General features: G+C 47.7%; 1 protein-coding gene across 1 annotated transcript in view; it reads right to left on the bottom strand.

The window, feature by feature from the left end:
• Window positions 1-8,943: 8,943 nt before the first annotated feature.
• Window positions 8,944-26,168, bottom strand: part of FBLN7 (fibulin 7) — a 56,777-nt gene continuing 39,552 nt past the window's right edge. The window contains exons 4-8 of the mRNA XM_061431416.1: window positions 18,406-18,531; window positions 15,094-15,231; window positions 13,993-14,130; window positions 12,171-12,309; window positions 8,944-9,980 (exon numbers count right to left, since the gene is read on the bottom strand). Coding sequence (XP_061287400.1) covers window positions 9,608-9,980; window positions 12,171-12,309; window positions 13,993-14,130; window positions 15,094-15,231; window positions 18,406-18,531 — 914 coding nt within the window. The 3' untranslated portion in view covers window positions 8,944-9,607. The remainder of the gene's footprint in view (window positions 9,981-12,170; window positions 12,310-13,992; window positions 14,131-15,093; window positions 15,232-18,405; window positions 18,532-26,168) is intronic.

The following is a 26,168-nucleotide window of genomic DNA, read 5'->3' on the forward strand; positions in this document are numbered from 1 at the left end:
TCAGCTCTGCCGGGCTGAATTCTTGGGGATGCGCCCTCCAGCTAAATCTGCACCAAAAAAAAATAAAAGGTAGAAGTGACCTTGACTTTTGAATGGGATATGCAGGCCCCTCCAGGTGGGGGACTAGAGGGCAAGATGGGGAAGGGAGCACCCTGGAACAGATGGGGAGGTGGCTGCTCCCCATGGCCTTGGTTCTGGCAGATCTCAGCAAGAGGGCTTCCCTGGTGGCTCAGTGGTAAGGACTCTGCTTGCCAATGCAGGAGACGTGGGTTCAATCCCTGATCCAGGAAGATCCCACATGCGCTGGAACAATGAAGCCCGTGCACCACCGCTACTGAGCCTGGGAACCACAACTACTGAAGCCCAAGTGCCCTAGAGCCTGTGCTCTGCAACTAGAGAAGCCACCATGGTGAAAAATCTGCATGCCACAACTAGAGCGTGGCCCCCGCTCACTGCGTCTAGAGAAAAACTCGTGCAGCAGTGGAGACTGAGCACAGCCAAAAATGAATAAATTAAAAAAAAAATCTCACAAGGTACCGTGGCTGTAACAAGATTGAGCTGCACGAAGGACCCTCTCTTCTGAGGCCTCACCCAAATTTTCTCTGGTTTCAGGGGTGCCCTCCCTGATATTCTGAAATTGGCACATACTGACTCAGCTGCCCAAGGCATGTGGGATCCTCCCAGACCAGGGAGTGAACCTGTGTCCCCCACACTTGCAGGTGGGTTCTTAACCACTGGGGCATCAGGGAAGCCCAACAAGAGTTTTTGAGTCAGTCCTGGGGTGGGGCAGATTTTGTCAAGCACAGAGTTGCTGGACAAACTGGTGGTCTGGTCTCTGGGAGTGAGCAGGTGTTGGAAGTTTATGCTTAGGCAGTTTGTGATGCTCACATCTGAATGGGTGCAGTTTCTGGGTGGTGTAAGTCCCGGAGCAGCATGTTTGGAAAAGCCACAGAAGCTCTTGCTTCTGTTTGCGTTCTTGGTTTCCCCGCGAGGCTGGCTGACAGCCAAGCAGTTTTTCCCTCTTAACCAAGGAGAAACTGTGGCAAATGAGAGGTGGAGCAATCCTAGGAAGTGACCTGTCTCCTGTCAAGTAGCCAGTAGGTGCTGTGTACAGTGATGCCCGTGGACTTGGCAAGGTTGCTTCTCAGATTCCAGGAAGGCCCTGACTTTCCAGGAACCCTCTGAAGAATTCCCGTCCATTTGTGTTTTGATTCACACACACACATATATATTGGCCATGCCCCACTTTATGGGGGATCTTAATTCTCCAACTAGGGCTCAAACCTGTCTCCCCCACACTGGAAGCATGGAGCTGCCGAGTCTTAACCACTGGCCCACTAGGGAAGTCCCTCTCACTTTGGTCAAGATTATGAATTGTGTTCCCCTTCTGTGTGTACCCGAGGAAAAGGAAATGCAGGCCTTGCAGTCGTTTTTAGGGTAGAACCCGACTTCATCTGGTCCTTCACTTGCCCCTGACGTGAGTGACAGTGGTTTCATTCACGAAGACCACAGAGGAGGGGCTTCTGAGGCCTCACTGTAAGGGGAAGGGCTTCTTCGCCTTCTGCTGTAGGAATCTTTTTATATATATATATATATGATTTTATTTACTTAAAGCTGTGCCGGGTCTTCGTTGCTGCACAGGCTTTTCACTAGTTCTGGTGCACGGGCTTCTCTTGTTGAGCATGAGCTCTAGGGCATGTGGGCTTCAGCAGCCGCAGCTCCTGGTCTCTAGAGCCCAGGCTCCGTAATTGTGGCCCCCAGGCTTAGTTGCTCTGCGACTTCGGATCTCCCCAGATCAAGGACTGAACCCATGTCTCCTGCATTGGCAGGCAGATTCTTTACCACTGAGCCACCAGAGAGGTCCTTCTGTAGGAATCTTGCTGGAGAGATGGTGGGGGCGGGGGGGGCCAGGTAGGGACTGTGGGGAAGCCGGGGATGAGAGTTCAGAGAGGAAGTTTTTGGTCCTGCAGACCCTGAGGGGAGAATGGTTTTGATTCCGTGTCCAGTCTTCTAGCCTAGTAATTCAGGGTTGGGATTAAGAGTCCAAATTCCTTCCATATCCCTGGAGTCAATGAATTTATGAAATATTTATGAAATATGCTGATTGAGCTGCTTGTTTCAGCTCCGACTGCTGAAATAAGTAGAATTATGTCACTGCTAGTTATAAAATCAACCAACTTCTCTTTTGTAAAAAGAAAAAAGGCCACAGTGTTTGAAATTAGCCTCCTGAATGTCCCCAGCGTGATTCTGCATTCACTGCAAAATGGTTTTCTCTCAGTTTAGCAGGAATTTCATGAAGGAGGTGATTGTTTTTATCACTTTTTTAAAAAAATGGAATTTCATCTCGGTACATTGGACTCCGGAAACCTGAGGGCTTTCTCTTTTTTTTAAGATTTTAAAATTTATTTTATTTTTGACTGTGGTGGGTCTTCACTGCTGCATGCAGGCTTTCTCTAATTGCAGCAATCAGGAGGCTACTATCTGTTATGGTGTGCAGACTTCTCATTGCAGTTTCTTCCATGTTGCCAGGAAACCTACCCCAGACTTGGAGACCTACCATTGTAGCCCAGTTTTGCAATGTAAGATATCACTTGTGCGTGTGGTTTTTCTGTTTGGTGTAAAGCAGGTATAAGGAGTTGAGTGCATGCCATCCTTCAACCCATAGCATGATCTCATTGTTAGTGGTGGAGGGATTCCTCCTTATTTTTTTCTCGCTCTGCGTTGTCAGGATAGTTATGCTGGAGTAACAACTCTAAAATCTCTGTGGGACTTCCCTGGGGGTACAATGGATAGGAATCCGCCGGCCAGTGCAGGGGACACGGGTTTGGTTCCGGGTCTGGGAATACCCCACATGCAGTGGAGCAACTACTGAGCTCGCATGCCTAGAGCCTGTGATTGGCAGCAAGTGAAGCCACCGCTCGCCGCAACTAGAGAAAACTGGCATACGGCAACGAAGACCCAATGCGACCAAAAATAAATACATAAAATTTAAAATAAACTCTCTGTGGCTTGGGACCATATTTTGCTTATGCCGCGCACATTGTGTGCCAGCAGTTCACCTGCGCTGTCAGGGGGGCCTCCACCTGAGTGGAGATGCCAGCTTGGAGGGGAGAGAACTCTGTGATACTGCGACCCAGCCACAAGGGGGCAGAAGTGCACAGAGGTGGGAGAACAGGCGCCTGCCTGTGCCTGTTGCGTGCTCGCTCAGTCATGTCCGACTCTTTGCGACCCCAGGGACTGTGGGGCTCCTCTGTTCATGGGATTCTCCAGGCAAGAATACTGAGTGGGTTGCCATTTCCTTCTCCAGAGGATCTTCCCGACCCAGGGATCGAATCCGTGTCTCCTGCGTTGGCAGGTGGATTCTTTACCACTGTGCCACCAGGGAAACCGGCCCTAGAGATACAAAGGCAAAAACGCACAGAGACAAGCAGGTATTGCTGCAGTGTTTAAATAGCAACAGACTAGACAGAAGCCAAATGTCAATCAAGGGTGACTGGTTGAATAATAATACGTCTTCATAAAGCAGCATTTTATAGAAGAACATTCTATCTGGTTCTATGGATTCATATTCAATATATCATTAAGGGGGAAAAAACCAAGATCAGGGCAAGTGTTAAGTGAATTAGTATGCTATCATTTATCATGTGTTTATATGTTTTTAAATGGAAGGGTAAAGTGGAAAAAACTTGATTATGATAGAAGGAGGACATAGGGGGAAGGGGACAATGTTAGAATATAGACAGCTTTGATTACAGCTCACTTTGTGGATTTGACTTTATAATCATGTAAATAGTTTACACAACTTTTAAAAATTAAAATGAAAAAAATCTAAAAATGGAAGCAAAACAAAGTGAATAATCCTAACCCTGATTCATGCTTGGGCCATAACCACAGAGAGAGGAACTATTCCAAGTTATTTGATTGTACATCCTCAATATCATAAACCCTAAGGACAAAAAAAAAACTGCAAAAGAAAAATCTTAACTTTTTCAGTAATTTTTTCGTGATAATTTTGGCATTGTTATCCTGAGGGTTTAAAAAGTCCCTGATGCTGGGAAAGACTAAGGGTAGAAGAAGAAGGGTGTGTCTGAGGATGAGATGGCTGGATGGCACCACCAATGCAATGGACATAAACCTGGGCAGACTCTGGGAGATGGTGAGGGACTGGGAAGCCTACGGGCTGCAGTCCGTGAGTTGCAAAAAGTCGGACAGGACTGAGTGACTGAACAACAACGTAATTATTTTGGTCATTTTTGAGAAGGTCTTCCGAATGACAGAAGAGCAGATGTAAGATCAATGAAGTTACATTAAAAACCCTGTAGTCTTGAGTTGAATTGGGAGTATCAGTATAAACTAACGTAGAGTTTCTTTAAAAAAATGGATAGTACCTGTTTCCCAGCTGTATTAACTAAAACCAAGAAGCAATGACTAAGCCACTACCAATGAGCTCTCCTTACGCTCAGATTTGGATCTAATGGCCATGCTCCACTGGAAGAACATGGACGCATCCCGGGGTGGGGTGGGGGGGGTGGGGGGGTGGGAGGGGAGATGAATGACTTCAAGCTGGAGCATAAAACAAATGAGACAAGTGTGGAACATCTTGTCCTGCAAGATAACTACAAAATTACCAAAGACCAGTGTGTGTTAGTCCCTCAGTCGTGTCCGACTCTTTGTGACCCCACGGACTGTAGCCCACCAGGCTCCTCTGTCCATGGGATTCTCCAGGCAAGAATACTGGAGTGGATTAGACCAGTTGAGTCATGTCAAAAAGAATTAGTCAACTTGAAGTAGTTCCCAAAAGCCAAATGGGACAATTTGAGTGACAGTAAAGATAATAACATCTATGCTGCTGCTGCTGCTGCTGCTAAGTCGCTTCAGTCGTGTCTGACTCTGCGACCCCATAGACGGCAGCCCACCAGGCTCCGCCATCCCTGGGATTCTCCAGGCAAGAACACTGGAGTGAGTTGCCATTTCCTTCTCCAATGCGTGAAAGTGAAGTCGCTTAGTCATGTCCGACTCTTCGCGACCCCATGGACTGCAGCCTACCAGGCTCCTCCGTCCATGGGATTTTCCAGGCAAGAGTACTGGAGTGGGGTGCCATTGCCTTCTCCAATAACGTCTATAGATTGAAGCATATGTCAAATATGTCTAAGCCACGAGTTCATAATATATCCAAGAAGAAAACAACACTCACTGGAAAGCTTAGAAAGATGCTAGGGAACCACTTTGGAAACTGACAAGGGGGAAAAAGTAAAAAATTCATCGTCTTGGGCTTCCCAATGGTCTACTGTTTAAGACTTTGCTTTCCAGTGTTTAAGACTCTGCTTCCACTGCAGGGGACGCAGGTTCGATTCCTGGTTGGGGAAGTTCTGCATGCCTTGAAATGCAGCCAAATAAAAAAGGAAGAAAAAGAATAGGGGGGAAAAAAAACATTAAGAAAATCCTATCCAATCTTTCCTATACAAACCAAGCCGCAGGGTAGCCAAATAACCAAAGAAAGGAAATTTCTCCTTAGAAGATATGCCACTAATGAACAATAGCACTAGAATATTATTTGCAATATTATTTGCACTAAGGAAGTAGTGGATCTGTGCAATAATCATCAGGAGCTGCTGACATCAGGAAAAAGAGGCAACCAGGGATAATACGGCTCCCACTGGAAATACCTGTCATCACCAATAGAGCAGTCCTGTGAGAATTAACCTAACTGCACTCTAATTGAATTTCTAGCTATAACTACTGACATATAAAAAATAGAGAGGACAGAAAAGTGAAAGTGTAAGTCACTCAGTCACGTCTAACCTTTTGCAACCCCATAGACTGTAGCCCGCCAGGCTCGTCTGTCCATGGAATTCTCCAGGCAAGAATACTGGAGTCAGTAGCCATTCCCTTCTCCAGGGGATCTTCCCAACTCAGGGATTGAACCCAGGTCTCCTACATTGCAGGCAGATGCTTTACCACTGAGCCACCAGGGAAGAGAGGACAGAGGGCCATGTTAAAAGAAGCTACAGAGATGCACTCAAGAAAACCTAGACCCTGAGGAGTACTCAGGACAAAGGACCCAGTACTCAGGGTTTGTTTGGTTTTATTTAATAAAATGGATTTTTTTAGAGTTTTTGTTTATTTTTGGCGGTGCCGTGTCTCCGCTGCTGCACTGGCTTTTGTCTAGTTGCCGTGAGTGGGAGCTACTCTTCGTTGCAGTATACGGGCTTCTCACCACAAGTGGCCCCTTGTGTGCAGCACGGGCTCGGGGTGAGCGGGCCTCAGTAGGTGCAGCAGCCAGTCTCAGTAGCTGTGGTTCCCGGGCTCTGGAGCACAGGCTCAGTAGTTGTGACTCATGGACTTACTTGGTCTGAGGCACATGGCATCTTCCTGGACCAGGGATCAAATATGTGTCTTCTACACTGGCAGGTGGATTCTTTGCCACTGAGCCACCAGGGAAGCCCCAGTGCTCTCTTAACAAGCCTCCAAGTTATTCCAGTATATGCTAAAGTTTGAGAACCACTGCTATGGATTAGAGATTTAAGAAGTGAACCAGCAAATTATAGAGAATGGACCTAATTCAAACAAACAAACAAACAAAAAAAGGATGAGCCACTCAGAAACGTGAACAATGACTAAATATTTAAAGGTGTTATGGAATTATTGCTGATTTTTTAGATTGGATTGTTATCCTGGTCATAGTTTTTTTTTTTTTTAAGTTCTTATGGTTATACATAAGAACATTTAGATATACATGCTAAAATATTTACTGATGAAATGTGAAGTCCGGGATCTGCTTCAAAATTGTCATGGCATGGGATTAGAACAGAGATGAAACAAGATTGTCTGTGAGACTATTGCTGAAGCTGCTGATTTGGGCATGGAGTTCATTCTATTATCTGTACTTTTGTCTATGTTTGCAACAATGTCTAGTAAAAAGTTTTAGAAGCCCCCTGCCAAATAATATGAAACTATATTACGTGAAAAGGGCTGCAAATTAATATCTGTTGTTAGGTTAATCACTCAGTCATGTCCAACTCTTTGTGACCCCATGGACTGTAGCCCACCACACTCCTCTGTCCATAGAATTTCCCAGGCAAGAATACTGGAGTGGATTGCCATTTCCTTCTCCAGGGGGACCATCCCCACCCAGGGATCGAACCCAGGTCTCCTACATTGCAGGCAGATTCTTTGCCATCTGAGCCACCAGGGAAGCCTCCTAGCTATTCTGACCTAGCACAGATTGGAGCAATGAATGGGCAATGGAGAAACTGGTTTCCATAGGGGAAAGTTGAGAGAGGCGAAGAACAGGACGTCATCCAGGGAGGAAGGTCCAGGCATAATCCACAAGACAGTGGGTTCAGGCAGGCATTAATAGGTAGGCACTGGGGCTCAGCATGGCATTTCATAAATGGGAAACAGGTTTGATGATGGTGGATTGTGATGATGGAAATGTTGGGTTTTGATTTGGCCTATGTCATCATCCTACACAAATTAGGGGGGCATCTGCTCTGTAGCCCCCCAAATCACTCCTTACCTGCTGGGAGGTAAGGAGCTTGTCCTCTGGCACCACTCGCCCTCCCCCAGCAAGAAGGAAGGTCCACACACCTGTCACATTGCGCTTTCAGGAGCATGGCCACACCTTGGTCCCTCCCACCTGGCGTTCTCCTAGGGATCGGGTGACAGGTAGGCTTCTGACCTATTAAGCACTATTTGGAGACACAAGGCCATGGATGATAGTTTTCTTTCTTCTTTTTTTTTTAATCTTTTTATTTTTTGGCCACATGGCACATGGAATCTTAGTTCCCCAACCAGAGATTGAACCTGTACCCCTCCCTTGGAAGCGTGGAGCCTTAACCACTGGACCACCAGAGAAGTACTCTTGTTTTTTTTCCTGGAATGATAGGGGTTTTTTTTTTCCTTCTGAACTTTTTATTTGTATTGGGGTATAGCCAATTAACAATGTTGTGATAGTTTCAGATGAACAGCGAAGGCACTCAGCCATACAGATAACATGTATTCATTCTCCCACTAAGCCCTAAGCCCCCTCCCACCTGGATGACGGTTGTAACAATGACCTGTAACAACACGAGGAAGCAGATTTGCAGGCCCTAAGTTCTGTTACTGGAGAAGTCACAGCTGATCCCAGAAGAATCAGAAGGAACTCTTGACTGTGTTTCACTCTTTGACGTAATACAAAGAGAGGTGTCCTAGGAACCACCTTGGTGTAGGGCTCGATCACTAAACTGGCAACACACTCCCTCAGGCGCCACTTCACACCAAGGGCAATACAAAGAACTGTTCAACAGGACATCTGGGATGAAATCTCACCTGGATGAACGTGATTTCCCGATGACTCAGCTAGCATCTAAGTTGTCTTTTGAACCGTCACCCACCCCACCCCCAACTCCCAGCCCCAGAGAGAGTGTTTGAAACTCCGTCACTGGAGGGTGTCAGCACTGGGCTCCTCCATCAGGAGTAGAGGGCCCTGGAATCAATGGTTTGCAACGCATGCGTGCTCCGCTTTGTCCAGCTCTGTGACCCCATGGACTGTAGCCCACCAGTCTCCTCTGTCCATGAGATTCTCCAGGAGAGAATACTCTGGGCGGGGGGCGGGGGAGTGCCATTTCCTTCTCCAGGGGATCTTCCCAACCCAGGGATGGAACCCGTGTCTCTTTTGTCTCCTGCACTGGCCGGCAGATTTTTTCCCAGCTGGGCAACTGGGGAAGCCGGGACCCAACGGTGACGCGAGCGTTTTCGTAAACTCTCCGTGGGCAGATGTTGCCTTACCAGGCTCCCACACAGCCAAGCCAAGTTCCTATTGACAGAGCAATCCTACATCACCTCTGTGTTCCCTTTCTCATTTGTTTATCTCAGTTTATTCCAGCCTAGACGGGAGAGGACTGGGTACCCCCTCCTGGGAAGAACTGGGCTAGCTCACGGTCAGGGAGAGGCCAGATGGACAGGGACGAGCAACAGACTTTATTTTTTCAGTTATAATACCAGGTTATGTTTTGAGATATGGTTTCTCAAAAGGGAATTCATTCAGGCAGAATCTGCACATAAACTCTGGCTCCTTGGTCCGGAAGAATCTGCGTGGGGGTCCAGCCCTGCCGTGGCTCTCTGGTGAGAAGGCCAGCCGCGTGATACAAAGGGGAGTGCAGACAGAAGAACGGGCCAAGTTGTGGCAGGAACCTGCCCCCCACGCCACAAGCACGGGGCATGATTCACCCTCAGTGTGCCCGGAACCTCTGCAATAACAATACAGATGCTGGGCCACCATCTCAGACACAGGCCACAAGCTCCTCCCTCCCCAGCTGGTTCAAACTCGTAATGCTACTCGTGCAGCATTTTGACAAGCTGCCCGTTCCCCTGTTAAAAAGAAATAAAGATCTGAGAAAGTGCATCATCTAATGGGAGGCCGTAAAGCAGAAGAACATACGACGGCAATAGTTTGGGCTGTGGGTTTGCACTTCAGCACCATGGGATGGCGTGCGGCACTGTCCTGAGAGCCACAGGGACAGGTAGGCGGAGACAGATGTCTGCTGCGGCCCACGCCCGCAGCTACGTCTCTGCGGAAGAGAAACGAGCCCAGGCTGCTGCACCCCGTGACCCCAGGACCCCCTCAGAAATCATAAGGGGACACAAAGATGGTGACCTTGGACACGTGGCTGGCCTGGAAAGACCGGTCCAGGTATTCAGACATGTCGACATCTACCTCCAGCGTCTGAGGCCCCTCCAAGGTCTGGACCAGAATCAGCTCCCCAGTCTGGCGGTCTGAGCGCTGCATCACGAAGTGGCCACGGCTGTTCCCACCCACGATCCCGAAGCGCAGGCTGTTGGGCCCCGGCCGACCGGGGGCTGAGGCTGTGGCCATGCGGAAGAGTGTGATGGGCGTCTTCAGGTTGGAGGGCAGAGACAGGTAGTGGAAGGAGATTGTCTTGGGCATGTGGCGGCAGGGCCTGCTGTCCATGGGGCAGGGGTTCCGCTCACACTGGCTGGAACAGAGAGGCAAAACGTAGGGGACGCTCAGCCTTGGGGAAAGTCAGCAGGGGCTGCTCTGACCAGGCTGGTCTGTCCCACCTGCCTTCCTAAAGAGGCTCTGGAGTGACTCCTCCAGCCATGTGTTCTTTGACACGGGCACTCCAGAACCACAGGCCAGGGAGCGTGGCTGGTGTCAGGCCAGGAAAAGGTGCTTCCCTGACCCATCTGTCCATGTACATCTGGGTGTGCGTGTATGTTTATATATGCTATTACCACCATTTACATACTATGCTATTACTACTATAATATGCTATTACTACTGTTTCGGACTCTCTGCAACCCTCTGTACTACAGCCCACCAGGCTCCTCTGTCCATGGAATTCTCCAGGCCAGAACTGGAGTGGGTTGTCATTCCCTTCTCCAGGGGATCTTCCCAACCCAGGGATCAAACCCAGATCTCCTGCATTGCAGGTGGATTCTTTACCATCTGAGCCACCAGGGAAGCCCTTTTTCTTTCACTGTTTCTGTAGAAAAATAAAGCTGGGAAAGATTCAATAATGATGGTGCTAGCATTCAAACCAGGTGCCCCTTCTAGCGTACTGAGACCCCAGCAGTTAGCTGCTGACATCCTAAATTGTGGTTCTGCACATGTGGTGAACTTACTAAACACCCAGTGTTCGTTCTTTCTTTTTGACAGTGTCTCATGGCTTAAGGTGGAGAAGGCAATGGCACCCCACTCCAGTACTCTTGCCTGGAAAATCCCGTGGACAGAGGAGCCTGGTGGGCTGCAGTCCAAGGGGTCGCTAAGAGTCGGATACGACTGAGCGACTTCACTTTCACTTTTCACTTTCATGCATTAGAGAAGGAAATGGCAACCCACTTCAGTGTTCTTGCCTGGACAATCCCAGGGACGGGGGAGCCTGGTGGGCTGCTGTCTGTGGGGTCGCACAGAGTCGGACACGACTGAAGTGACTTAGCAGCAGCAGCAGCATGGCTTAAGGGATCTTAGCTCTCCAACCAGGGCCTGAACCCGGGCCACAGCGGGGAAAGCATTGAGTCCACACTGCTGGGCCTACAGGGAATCCCCCAGTGTTCATTCATCCCCCAGCCTGCCTTCCTTAGGTATGTGGAGTCAACCTCCTGTGAAAGTGCTTTGATAGTTTTTTATTTTTTTCTTCACCTCATTCAACACAAGCGTGAGTGCTAAGTTGATTCAGTTGTGTCTGACTCTTTGCGACCCCAGGGACTGTGGCCTGCTGGGCTCCTCTGTCCATGGAATTCTCCAGGCAAGAATACTGGAGTGGGTTGCCATGCCCTGCTCCAGGGGATCTTCCTGACCCAGGGATCAAACCCACGTCTCTGAAGTCTCCTGCACTGGCAGGCGGGTTCTTTACCACTAGCGCCATCCAACACAAGAGACAGAGGCAATTTAGCGATTCTGGTGACTCAGATCATCCCCGTTACGGAGGTCAAGCAGACTTCTGGCTGTTCATCAGGGATGCCTGCAGAGGCCTGACGTACCGGCCCCTCCGTCCCTTCAAGGTGTGACACTGCAGGAAGACCCTGGTGTCTTCACTCTCAGTGAATAACTGCCACCAGCTTTCTGGCTGCTTCTAACCTGCTGTGGCCCCCATAGCCATTCAAGGGGCTGCTTCACTGGGTCAGTGCATTCTAAAGACAATGCCAAGGCTCTTGTGATCTCTGTCTCTCAGAGGAAATATGTGTCGTTTGTGATAGTTGTAGTTATTCTCCTTAAAAGCCTGTCTTCACCTTTTGAAGAAAAAAAAAGTCTGTGAGGGGCTGAGGTTACTAGAAATCAAAACTCCTAGTAGCAGCAGAAAAGAAGGTGATATAATGCAAAGTGTACAGGTACCCTGTGAACACAGGAAGTGATCCTCTTCCGAATCTGTCCCGTACATACCTCCTGGCAGCCTCACCACTGCCCTCTTCCCCCCAGTGGCCTCCCTGTCCTCAGGGGAGCGCTCAGGAACATCATTCCTACTACCCAGGGCAGCAGCACATTCAATGCAAACCCTAAAAGGAAAGAGACGGAAGCTCCAAGAAGCCAGACACAGCGCTGTGCCTTTCAACAGAAATACTTGTACCTTCTCCCGAGAACATCTAGGAAGAATGCAGCCCACCCCTGGGGAGGCCTGGGTGAAGGGTGAATGCGCTCAGCTGACGGTGGCCCTAGTCATACTCACAACGGGGATGTCTTCACATAGCTCACGTTGCTGCTGCCCTCAGGGCACTCAGGGCTGACGCACTGGAAGCCTCCGCCCGTGTTGATGCACACGGTCCCCCGGGGGCACACTGGCTGTGCGCTCACACATTCATCAACATCTGAAATACCAGGTGAGGGCAGGGTGCCGGTAAATGGAACTTGGGATGAACATATGCATAATACTCTATATACAACAGACAACTAGTAAGAGCCTACTGTGCAGCACAGGGAGCTCTACTCAATACTTGGTCATGATCCATATGGGAAAAGAATCTAAAAAAGAGCTTCTCTTCCATCACCAAGTCGTGTCTCTTTGTGACCCAAAGGACTGCAGCACGCCAGGCTTCCCTGTTCTTCACTATCTCCCTGAGTTTGCTCAAAGTCATGTCCATTGAGTTGGTGATGCCATCCAACCATCTCATCCTCTGTCACCCCCTTCTCCTGCCCTCAGTCTTTCCCAGCTTCACGGTCTTTTCCAACAAGTCAGTTCTTCGCATCAGGTGCCCAAAGTATTGGAGCTCCAGCTTCAGCATCAGTCCTTCCAATGAATATTCAGGGTTGGTTTCCTTTAGGATGGACTGATTTGATCTCCTTGCAGTCCAAGGGACTCTCAAGTGTCTTCTCTAACACCACAGTTGGAAAACGTCAATTCTTTGGCACTCAGCCTTCTTTATGGTCCTACTCTCACATCTGTACATGACAACTGGAAAAACCATAGCTTTGACTATCTGAACCTTTGTCTGCAAAGTGATGTCTCTGTTTTTTAATATAGTGTCTAGGTTTGTCATAGCTTTTCTTCCAAGAAACAAGCATCTTTTAATTTCATGGCTGCGGTCACCATCCGCAGTGATTTTGGAGCCCTAGAAAATAAATCTGCCATTGTTTCCCCTTTTCTCCTTCTATTTGCCATGAAGTGATGCAACAGGAGGCTGTGATCCTAGTTTTTTGGATGTTGAGTTTATACGTGTATGTGTAACTAAATCACTTTGCTGTACAGTAGACACTAACACAACATTGTAAAGCAACTAAACTCCAATAAAAATTAAAATCCATGGAGGTAAAAAAAAGAAGAAATAGTGGGCACCCAATGAGGAAGAAGATCTCCTGCCACGCGTCCATCACTGACGGGCCCACATGAATGGCACCAGCAGGCACTGCAAAAGGTGCTGCACACGCAGTGAACTTTCCAAAATGCCCAACGCTGATTCTGATAACTGGAAGCCCTGTCGCTCCTAACTATTAGAAATCCAGGTCTGATGGCAGTCCTGGGGAGCTCCCCTCCCCAGGACCCCGTCCTCCCCCTCCGGACGTGACAGGTTACAGAGGTGCTGGAGGGCACGAACGAGTGCCACTGGTCACAACGCTTCTCTCGACCTGCCTCCCCCTCAGTCGGCGAGACCCGGGGTCTGCCCTCCGTGGCTAATATCATGCCCTTTATATGCCCTCTGTTCTTTGCATATTCTATGAGCTCCTGGCCTGGAGGCCAGGCTTCTTTTCAAACCCCACACAATCCTACAGGGGCCTTTGTGAATCCTCGTAGGATAGAAGGAAAGGTGGATAGATGATGGATGGATGGACGGATGATGGGAGGATGATGGCTATCTGGATGCCTTCTTTCTCTAGTCCCAGGTTACCCACTCCTCTGAGCCCAGCCATGGGGCCCCACTAGGACGTCACTGGGCAGCTCCCTGTTCGCTTGGATTCCATGTCAGTTGGTAGAGGAGCCCTCTGCCCTCCTCTCCTCCCCCAGTAGTTCAGAGCCACAGTCTGGGACCACCTTCCTTTGCCGCAGCCTCACTCACCCTCACAACTCTTCCCGTCAGCCAGAGTCCGGTATCCACTGGGGCAGACACAGCGGTAGGAGCCGGGGGTGTTCACGCAGGCGTGCATGCAGAGCTGGGGGCGCCCCTCCTGTCCATAGAGCTCGCATTCGTTCACATCTGGGGACAGAAGTGCCCAGTATGACTCCAGGAGCCACCAGTGCGCGGCCACCAGCCGTGACCCAGGATGGCTGCTGTGTCACCATCGGTGGCAGCTGTGGCTAACGGGCGGGGTCGCAGTGGCTGCCAAGGCCGATCCCCTGCAGAGGACTCAAGAGAAGCAGGAGTACTCCCAAGCCAAGGACCTGGAGGCCCGAAGGGAGGAGGTGAGGGAGCTGATACGGGCGGGGACCCTGGGCCTCTCCTCTAAGGCTGATGACTACCTGGGCAGACCTTGCGAGGCTGCCAAGTCCAACCTGGCAAGTACCTTGCTCCCTAGGGAGCAAAGCGTGGGGCGGCGGACCCAGACTTCCGTCCTGGTTCCCCGCCCCGCCTTAATCGTTCTCATCTTTGGGAACGGGTGTAAGATGGTTTCTGTGGCTGTAAAATGAGGCCGTTAGCAACAACTATGCAATTCTTAGGTTGGAACCGCTGGTTTGAGTCGTTTTCAGAAGGAAGTCTGATAATCCAGGAAGAGGTTTGCAAAAGTGGGCCAGTCAGTAAGACTAAGCAGAGAGGGGCCCAGAGAATGAGCCCAAGCCCCTGCACAGCTCTGCGGACAGGGATGGGGTATGGTGAGGGGCTGTCATTCTAGCTCCGCCCTGCCACCTGCCCTGCAATCCTAGCCGGGAGGGAGGGGCACTTCTACACAAGTGCGCATGACTAAGGGTAGACCCGGGACCCCTGGATGTTTTCTTAGAACCGCTCCCGACGTCTCCGCGCTAGCTGTGTCCTAGCAACCATCAGATCCATCAGATCTACCTAAGCAGCAAGGTGCGGGGCTTTCTGAGACCACGCCCAGGAAGCCACCCGCCCACTGGCACCTACACCTGGGCGCGGGCGCACCCCCCGGGAGGGCTGCAGGTAGGAGCCCCTCTCCCCACGACCTCCGCGTCCCCTCCCCCCGATGGAGCCCGCGCCTACCCTGGCAGACGCTATCGGCGGCGGCGCCGCTCAGGTGGAATCCGGCTTCGCAGCTGCAGTGCTGCGTCCGCTCCACCTGCGCGCATCGCGGCGCCCGGCTGAAGGCGGCGTCCCCTGCCTCGCTGCCCTCGGGGGCGGCTGCGGGGAGAAGACATCCTCAGGGCCGGGCCTGGCGCACCTGGGCCTGACCTTGGGGGAGTCCCGAGATCGGGGCGCGGCCCCTTCTCAGAGCTTACTCTGGAGTAGGGAGAGGAAAGACACGGAATTAACCGAAACTCAGCCGGTGATCCAGCGCCCACCCCAAACGGGCGGAAGACAAGGGGACGCGCCCGAAAAGAACGATGCGCGAAAAGCAGGCGACACAACTGCACCCAGAGGACCACAGTGAGGTGAGATCCGCGTTTCACTTTCAAAGGCTCAAAGCACCAGGACCCTAGCAGTGATCACTGGAGTTTAAAACTATGGAGTTTATCGAAATAAGGCAGCCACATGGATGGACCTAGAGATTGTCTTTCTGAGTGAAATCAAAGACAGATAGCATATGATATCACTTATTTGTGGTATCTAAAACCAATGGTACAAATGAACCTATTTACAAAACAGAAATAGAGTCACAGCTGTAGAAAACAAACTTATGCTTACCAAGGGGTAAGGACGGGAGGGATAAGTTGGGAGATTGGGATTGACTATACACCCCACACTACTATATATAGTAGTGTATATGTGTGTATATATACATATATATGTTTCCCTGGTGGCTCAGTGGTAAAGAATCCACCTGCCAATGCAAGAGATGTGGGTTCAATCCCAGGGTCAGGAAAATCCCCTGGAGAAGGAAATGGTAACCCACTCCAGTATTCTCACCTGGAGAATTCCATAGACAGAGGAGCCTGGCGGGCTACAGTCCATGGGGTCACAGAGTCAGACACCACTGAGCAAACATGTCAATCCATATAATATATATATTTTAGAAAAGAATCTAAAAAAGAGTGGATATATGTATAGATATAACTGATTCACTTTGCTGTATAGCAGAAACTAAATCAACTATACCCCCAATGAAAATTAATTTTAAAATACTTTAAAAAAAAAATCTATGGAGAGACTTCCCTGGCAGTCCAGTGGTTAAGACTCTGTACTTCCCATGCAGAGGGTGCAGGTTCGAAACCACACTGCATGGCATGGCTAAAAAGTAAAAATTAAAAAAAAAAATCTACATAGCTTAAAACACTACATTTTTTTCTGGGTTCTTTTTTTGTATTTTTAAAATATTTTCCTAAAGTATCGAAGGTTTTTGTTTGTTTCAACCAAGAATATAAATCAATGTTCTAATCAGTAAATTTTTTAAAAAATGTTAATTTTTGAAAGCTTTCAAAGGATTTCGGACTCTCCATGGTTAGAGGGATTGGTGGTAAATGTTATCTGATGCACAAGAGGACACTTAGTCATCCCACTGGAGTCATCAAATTCATCCAGACAGAGAACAGAATGATTGCTGGGGAGATGGGAAGAAGTTGTTTCATGGGCACAGAGTTTCAATTTTGCAAGGTGAAAAAAGTTCTAGAGGTGTTGGTGATTGGTAGTTAATGCCTCTGAACCACACACTTAAAACGGTAAATCTTGTTATGTATATTTTACAATGTGAACAAAAATGGTGAATGTGTTTTGTTTTGTTTTTTTAAAGTAATCAAAGAGAGGCTCCCCTTGGGAGCCAGAAAGACAGGGGCAGAGCTGATGAGAAGGAAAGCTGTAGGCTGGGGGACCAGGTGACCAAAAAGCCAGGGGTGTGCCGGGCTGTTGTTCACATTGTTCATGGGGATCCTGTAAGGCCATAAACTAGCTTCAGATGCGCCTGCTCATTCCCTCCTTCCACTTCCTTGCAGAGATTCCTGTCATGGGGATAATTTCTACATTAACTGTGCCCCGGACCTGAGGATCCAGGAGCCTGAGGATCTGTGCCCTGGAGCCTGAAGTTTCCAATAGTGGATGCCTAGACAGGTGGGGCTTAGATCCAGTGTCCAGGATCAACACAGTTGGATAGCTATTTCTTTTTCTTTCCTGGTACTAAGTAGGAGGAGGAGTGGGGCTGTTTCCACGCAGGGCAACTCCAGGGGACAGGCACTGTCAGGGGACCTCAGGCTCTCCCTGAGAAAGTACCCAGAAGGCTGACTCAGCTGAACGGAATCAAGACACATTAAGCAGCAAATCTCTGGGGACAAAACTTAAACTGGACCTTGAGCTGGCTCCAATGGATAGATATCAAGTACTGACAAAGCTTGTTCTCTGCTAACCACCAATTCCTTCCCCTATACTGAGATTCCACTCAGAAGACAACCACACAGACACCCCAGGCTTTTCTGGCAAAGGAACAGGACATCTTTAGGGTTTGACTTTCTTATATGAGAAATGTTGGCTCAGGGAATCCCCTGGTGGTCCAGTGGTTAGGACTCAGCTTTCACTGCCGAGGGCATGGGTTCAATTCAATCTTTGGTCGGGGAAGTAAGATCCTACAAGCTACACATGGGGGAACCCAAAAACAAAAAGATGGTTGCAGCATAGCATGGCACCCCCAGCCCCCATCTCCCATAGACTCCTTGTCATCGGATTTTCTTGGCACCTGCAAAACCAGCCACCATGTGGCACCTAGACCTCTGGCTGAAGAAATGCTGGGGCTCAAATGTGGATCATAACCTCATCATCAGTTGAACATCTAGCTTACCCAGCTCTGAAAATACTATATCAGTAACTATGAATTTTGCATGGCACATTTGCAGAAGAAGCTATTCTACTCATGTGCAGAGGAAAGTCAGCCACATGAAGGTGGCAGCAAGGAAGCTTCTCAGGCCAAGTTCCAAATCTGCAGGGTTTTAGGGTGGGACTCAGTCCTTCCACTTGCATCTTTCCGTGTGTGTGTGTGTGTGTGTGTGTGTGTGTGTGCTCAGTCATGTCTGACTCTTTGCAACACCATGGACTGTGGCCCACCAGGCTCTTCTGTCCATGGAATTCTCCAGGCGAGAACACTGGCGTGGGTTGCCATTTCCTACTCCAGGGGCTCTTCCCAACGCAGGGATTGAACCCACTTCTCCTGCATTGGCGGGTAGATTCTTTACCACTGAGCCACCTGGGAAGGACCAAAACTCTGGTTCCACAAGAGCACTAAGCGCCATCCCAAATACCCATCTCAGGGAACCAGAGGGATCTATGATGTAAACCAGAGAGAACATCCCACTGGTCTGCCTTTGGTGACCCGTGGCTAGGGTCCTCCCTTCTCGATAACAGGCTGTCCTCCCCGGCCCCATAGCTGCTACATACCAGTCTGGGCCTGATGCTGACAGCGGCTCCCAGTCCTTCCAGGAGGACAAATGCATTTGTACTGGTTGACACCTTCCACACATGTGCCACCATTCTGACAAGGCTGACTGGAGCATTCACTGATATCTAGGAAAACAAATAAATTTCAAATATAGGCATGAGTTCTCATTCCAAAACAAAACACAAAGGTGGGGTCACTTTCTTTTCATGACAGGATGACTCCAGCTTGTGACCACTCCCCACCCCACTCTGTCCTTGCCTCGCCCCCTTCCAGCAACAGCCAGAGCTGGGAGGGAGCCAGTGGGCTGAGATGTAGCCCACCATGCATGCAACAAGCCACTGACCCTGGCACACACTGTGCCCACCTGGAGCTCTGCCTGCAAGAGTTGCCCATCTTTCAGCCCAGTTCCACCCAGAGGTGCCATTTTCTAATTTGCAGTGTAGACACTGCAGCTGGGCAGAAGGAACCAACATTGTCCTGGGCCCGCACTGCCTTCAAGTAGTTTACTGCCTCAACTCCGCCCCTATCAGCCAGTGTCCAGGTAGAACCCTCTTTGAACAGGAACTCAATTCAAGGGGTTATAAGAGGGAGAGATGGCCCATAAGAGTGGTCAGAGATGGAGAACAATAACTCTTTCCAAATTCCCACCCTGTGTAGGGAGGAGTTAACCATGACCCTTAATTTTTCCTTTTCCTGAAAAGGAAAACGTTCCTTGTTTATACACAAAACAGTCCTGTGAAAAATGTATGAAAGTGAAAGTGAAACTCACTCGGTCATGTCCAGCTCTTTGCTATCCCAAGGACTATATAGTCCATGGCATTCTCCAGGCCAGAACACTGGTGTGGGTAACTTTTCCCTTCTCCAGGGGATCTTCCCAACCCAGGGATCAAACCCAGGTCTCCTGCATTGCAGGTGGATTCTTTACCAGCTGAGCCACAAGAGAAGCCCAAGAATATTGGAGTGGGTAGCCTATCCCTTCTCCAGCAGATCTTCCCGACCCAGGAAAAGAACTGGGGTCTCCCACCTTGCAGGCGGATTCTTTACCAACTGAGCTATCGGACAGATATATTAAACATGTTCAACAATTTAATAGGTTTAGTGAATTCCCTGGCAGTCCAGTGGTTAAGATTCTGTGCTTTCACTGCTGAGGGTCCAGGTTCAATTCCTGATTAGGAAACTAAGATCCTGCAAGCCACATGGAGCAGTCATGAAATAAAATAAATATGTAATAGGTTTAATAGGCTTTAATAGATTTTTCTCTGTGTGGTAGATTATGGGTAATTTTTCTTTGTTTACTGACAATTATTTTATTTGTTGTTGTTCAGTCGATAAGTCATGTCCAACTCTTTGAGACCCCATAGACTGCAGAATGCCAAGCTTCCCTGTCGTTCACTATCTCCCAGAGTTTGCTCAGACTCATGTCCTTTGAGTCAGTGATGCCATCCAACCATCTCATTCTCTGTCACCCCCTTCTCCTCCTTTCCCAGCATCAGGGTCTTTTCCAATGAGTCAGCTCTTCCCACCAGGTTGCCAAAGCATTGGAGCTTCAGCATCAGTCCTTCCAATGAATATTCAGGGTTGATTTCCTTAGGATTGACTGGTTTGAGCTCCTTGCTGTCCAAGGAACTCTCAAGAGTCTTCTCAAGAGTCTTTTGAACCACAGTTCAAAAGCACTTTTTTAACAATCTTCCATTTTTCCACAGTGAACATTTCTAAATTTTCTAATGAGGAGACAATGATTTTAAACCCTCAGGCCACATCTGCTTGCTATGAGTTCCTTAAGCCCAGATTCAGGGCACAGGCCATTTCCACCAAGAGGAGCGATTTGTCAGTTCACTGACCTGACCACAGCATCTTGGGAAAGAAATTGGAAGCACTTCCTTGTTGGCCTCAGAGCATCCTTTCCTGCTGTGTCTATCAGGAGGCAGAAAAAGGTGCTTTGCTCCTGATGAGAACAGCAGCCTTCCTGTGGGTGGGTTGGCAGGGACTCTGGCTTCCCTCAGCCTCCTTGTAATTGGGAAGTTATGCAGACAATTACATGGATTCTGTTCATTGCGAAAGGACCCAGACCATCTGAAATGCTGCTTCTCCCTGGGGAAGGAGCCATTCCAATTTCTCAGTAAACTTGGCCTGGGGAGGGAACCTCAGGTTCCTGCCCCCCGCCCACTCCCCGCCAACCCCTCCGATATGATCTCTCTGCCAATGACGGGTTTTCAGGAATGTGTCTGAAACAACACAAATGCACCAGAGCATGGAATTCCTGTTCCTGCCATCTTGCTCCCCAGCATAGTCTGAAAGTCGGCCGGCTGGTCACTAGGCTGAGAGCCAAAGAGTATGAACCTGAGAATCTTTCAGTCTGGCTCTGCAGGGGGGTGGGGACCAGCATCAGTGTGGGTCCCCCGCAGGGCACTGAGCCTGGCTGTCCTTGGCTGGTGTGGGTGAGGATAGGGTAGGGTGGGATGGAGTTGTTGACGTGATAGAGAAATGAAGAGATGCCACATGACCCTGTGTGCTAGCACCTGTCTGGATCTTGTTACCCAGGATTTTCATTTCTTAGACGGGCTCCATTCAGACTCTCATTTCTTATCTTGATACACTGTCAGGCATTCCATGGCCCAGTGCTGGCACACTCTCTGTGTCCTGATTTAAGTACAGCTGTCATCACATTCAAGTCTGTCCAAGCTGTGGCATTTAGTTGAGTGCATGGCGACTTCAGAACTGTAAAGAGGACCGACCTAAGTAGACATTTCTCTGAAGAAGACACAGATGGCCTACAGGAAAGTGAAAAGATGCTTGACATCACTAGTTATTAGAGAAACGCAAATTAAAACTACAGTGAGATACCACCTCACACAGGTCAGAATGGCTGTCATCAAGAAGTCTACAAACAGCCAGTGCTGGAGAGGGTGTGGAGAAAAGGGAACCCTCCTACACTGCTGGTAGGAATGTAAGCTGGTACAGCCACTATGGAGACCAGTACGGAGACTCTTCAAAAAACTAAAAATAGAACTACCATATGATCCAACAAACCCACTCCTGAGCATATATCCAGAAAAGATGGAAACTCTAAATCAAAAGGATCCATACACTCCAGTGTTCATAGTGGCACTACAGCCTCCATCAACAGACGAATGGATAAAGAAGATGTGGAGCATGCATACAGTGGAATATTATTCAACTATAAAGAAGGATGAAATGGGGCCAATTGCAGCAACGTGGATGGACCCAGAGATCATCATGCTAAATGGAGTCAGACAGAGAAAAACACCATATGGTGTCACTTACATGTGGGACCTAACAAAATAATACGGATCAGCTCATTTACAAAACAGACACGGGCTCACAGACATAGAAAACAAAATTATGGTTACTAAAGGGGAAAGGAGGGATAAATTAGGAGCATGGGATTAACAGACATTAGTTAGTATATAGGGCTTCCCTGGTGGCTCAGACGGTAAAGAATCAGCCTGCAGTGCAGGAGACCTGGGTTCAATCCCTGGGTCAGGAAGATTCCCTGGAGAATGAAATGGCAACCCACTCCAGGATTCTTGCCTGGAGAATCCCATGAACAGAGGAGCCTGGAGGGCTGCAGTCCAGTTAGTGCATATAAAATAGATAAACAACAAGGTCCTATGGTATAGCACAGGGAACGCTACTCAATATCTTATTATAACGTATAACAGAAAAGAATCTGAAAACTTTCAGATTCCAAAGTATGTTGCTGCACACCTGAAACTAAAACAATATTATAAACCAACTACCCTTCAATTTATAAAAGGAGGACACTAACAGAGGCTGTGGAGAGGCTGGCAAGCCAAAAGCATGGATTATGATTCTCTTTTAATCTGTTTACTGAGCACTTGCTATTTTCCCAGAACTGAGCTAAGTGTTCCACACGCATGATCTGATTTTTTCTTTTTTCTTTTTGTCTCCTGTGTTTTGTCATCTTGCTTCAAATTTTCCATTTCTTTAATCACCTAATTTCTAAGGCTTTCTGATTTTTACTTATGTTGTCCTTTCATCGTTTTTATATTTTTAAAACTTCTTTCCACTTGTCCGGAAGTACTAGGTCATGGTTTTCATCTTTTGTATGGGCATGTCTTTCTGGGATTTCTTCATTGACTGTAGAGAGTTTACTTTGTTTTCTTATAATAATTTGGACAGGATTTGGCAAGAGTCCTTTTCTGTTACTCATATTTAGGGGAAATAAGTTTGCCCATATAGCTTTTCTAACTTTCTGACTATTCATTGGAAGGACTGATGCTGAAGCTGAAGCTCCAATATTTTGGCCACCTGATGCGAAGAACCAACTTATTGGGAAAGACTCTGATGCTGGAAAAACATTGAAGGCAGGAGAAGAAGGGGAAGACAGAGGATGAGATGGTTGGATGGCATCACTGACTCAATGGACATGAGTTTGAGCAAACTCAGGGAGATAGTAAAGGACAAGGAAGCCTGGTGTGCTGCAGTCCATGGGGTTGCAGAGCTGGATATGACTTAGCAACTGAACAACAAGAACTTCCTGACAGCCTCTCCCTTTAGTTGTTTTTTAAGGCAGCTCGTGCCTTCTCTGCTCCATTCTGTCCTCTCCTCTCTCACTTTTACCTGGACTATCTCTTTCATTTGCACCAACTTTCCTTGTTGGACTTAATTGGATTCTCCATCCATTAGAGAATGGACCTTTAAAGGTCTTGAGAAGTTTGAGAGCTCCTTGGGGCCAGACTTTTGGAGCCACTGAAACTTCCTGTTGCAAAGATAAACCCCACATCCGAGACAACCAATCCAGAAATGCCGGTACTGATCCATGTCCCTGTACAATTCTTGGATTTTCATGAAAAAGAAAAAACATTCTTTGGTCAGCCTTATGATAGCAATAACAGTTAAAACAGGAGATGTGAAAGAATATATTTAAGATATTCAAGAAAAGAAAATCTGAGACAGGTGTTTTATGTCCAACTGAACAGTCATTGTTGGTAATGCTGTGTAAGTTTTGAAAGTGTAAGAACTCAGGAACTGCCCTGTGAGTTCCTCTTGAGAAGTCTTCTGGACAGAGGTCAGGGTGAGGAGGGCGGTGATGCTCACCAAGGCTCAGCATCACAAAAGGAGAGATGGACCACAGGGGCTTCCTGGCAGAAGTGTGTACTTCCATGCTGCGCAAACGATAGAAACATCTCATCGGAATCCAGTCAAGCCTCTGGAGTAAGCTACCAGTTTATAAGAAATACATAGACCAAAAACTTATCAACTTCCAGTCATAAGTACTAGGCATGTAATATACAATATGAAGATTATGATTAACACTGCTATGTAGTATATTTGAAAGCTGTTAAGGGACTAAATCCCAAGAAAAAAAAAAACCTATTTTTTTTTTTAATATTTGTATGAGATGATGGACATTAACTGAACTTACTGTGGTCATCTTTTCACAGTATATGAAAATCAAGTCATTATGCTGTACACCTTAAACTTACACAGTGCTATATGTCATTTTATTTCAGTGAAATTGGACCCCAAAAAAGAGAAATGCAGATCATGTTAAATAACCCCACAGGGATGCAGTGAGCAAAATCAAGGTTGTGGGAGGCTTCCCTGGTGGTCCAGTGGTTAAGAATCCACCCATCAACGCAGGGCACATGGGACTGATCCTAGTCCAGGAAGATCCTACATGCCACAAGGCAGCTAAGCCTGTGCACCTAGAGCCCACGCTCTACAACAGGAGAGGCCACCGCAATGAGAAGCCTGCTCGCTGCAACTAGAGAAAGTCTGAGTGCACCCACGAAGACCCAGTACAACTAAAAAATAAATAAACAATTTAAAAAAATTCAAAGTAGTGGGAAACAAGCCGTCTTCTTCAACAGATAAACTTCAAAGGAATGGCAGACAGAGAGGAGAAGCAGTCTTCTTCAAGACGACTATGGATTAAAAGGTGTAGGAGACACAGCAACCAACCGTAATATGCACAACTTATTTGCACCCTGGCTCAAAGTGTTAAAAATACAAGAGACAAGTGCAGAAACGTTTACCCTGACTAGAAATTTTAAGATATTAAAGGATTTGCTGTGTTGATAATTACTGGACTATGAGTACATGACGATCATTAAACTATTCTTTCTACTTCTGTGTATTTGAATTTTTCCATAATGGAAAAAGCATTAAGATTGCTTGTCTTAATGAATGGATAAAGAAGATATGGTATATGGTATATATATATGCTGTACTGTGCTAAGCCACTCCAAATTGTGTCCGACTCTTTGTGACCCCATGGACTGTAGCCCACCAGGCTCCTCTGTCCATGGCATTCTCCAGGGAAGAATACTGGAATGGGTTGCCATGCCCTCCTCCAGGGGATCTTCCCGACCCAGGGATCGAACCTGAGTTTCCTGCATCTCCTGCATTGGCAACTGGGTTCTTTACCACTACCGCTACCTGGGAAGCCCATATATATATATGATATATGTATACACACATATACAGTGGGATACTGAAAGTAAGTGAAAAGTGTGTATCTGTATATATACAATGGAATATTGTGTGTGTGTGTTCAGTTCAGTTCAGTTCAGTCGCTCAGTCGTGTCTGACTCTTTGCAACCCCATGAACTGCAGTACACCAGACCTCCCTGTCCACTACCAACTCCTAGAGTTTACTCAAACCCATGTCCATTGAGTCAGTGATGCCATCCAACCATCTCATCCTCTGTCGTCCCCTTCTCCTCCTGCCCTCAATCTTTCCCAGTATCAGGGTCTTTTCAAATGAGTCAGCTCTTCGCATCAGGTGGCCAAAGTATTGGAGTTTCAGCTTCAGAATCAGTCCTTCCAATGAACACCCAACACTGATCTCCTTTAGGATGGACTGGTTGGATCTCCTTTCAATCCAAGGGACTCTCAAGAGTCTTCTCCAACACCACAGTTCAAAAGCATCAATTCTGCAGTGCTCAGCTTTCTTTATAGTCCAACTCTTACATCCATACATGACTACTGGAAAAACCATAGCCTTGACTAGATGGACCTTTGTTGGCAAAGTAATGTCTCTGCTTTTGAATATGCTGTCTAGGTTGGTCAAAACTTTCCTTCCAAGGAGTCTTTTAATTTCACAGCTGCAGTCACCATCTGCAGTGATTTTGGAGCCCAAAAAAATAAAGTCAGCCACCGTTTCCGCTGTTTCCCATCTATTTGCCATGAACTGATGGGACTGGATGCCATGATCTTAGTTTTCTGAATATTGAGCTTTAAGCCAACTTTTTCACTCTCCTCTTTCACTTTCATCAAGAGGCTCTTTAGTTCTTCCTCACCTTCTGCCATCTGTGGTGGTGTCATCTGCATATCTGAAGTTATTGATATTTCTTCCGGCAATCTTTATTTCAGCTTGTGCTTCCTCCAGCCCAGTGTTTCTCAGGATGTACTCTGCATAGAAGTTAAATAAGCAGGGTGACAATATACAGCCTTGATGTACTCCTTTTCTGATTTGGAACCAGTCTGTTGTTCCAAGTCCAGTTCTAACTATTGCTTCCTGATCTGCATACAGGTTTCTAAAGAGGCAGGTCAGGTGGTCTGGTATTTCCATCTCCTTCAGAATTTTCCACAGTTTATTGTGATCCACACAGTCAAAGGCTTTGACATAGTCAATAAAGCAGAAATAGATGTTTTTTCTGGAACTCTCTTGCTTTTTCGATGATCCACAGTCAAAGGCTTTGGCATAGTCAATAAAGCAGAAATAGATGTTTTTCTGGAACTCTCTTGCTTTTTTGATGATCCAGAAGATGTT

Source organism: Bos javanicus, chromosome 11 (assembly GCF_032452875.1).
Source record: "Bos javanicus breed banteng chromosome 11, ARS-OSU_banteng_1.0, whole genome shotgun sequence".
Lineage (NCBI taxonomy): Eukaryota > Metazoa > Chordata > Mammalia > Artiodactyla > Bovidae > Bos > Bos javanicus.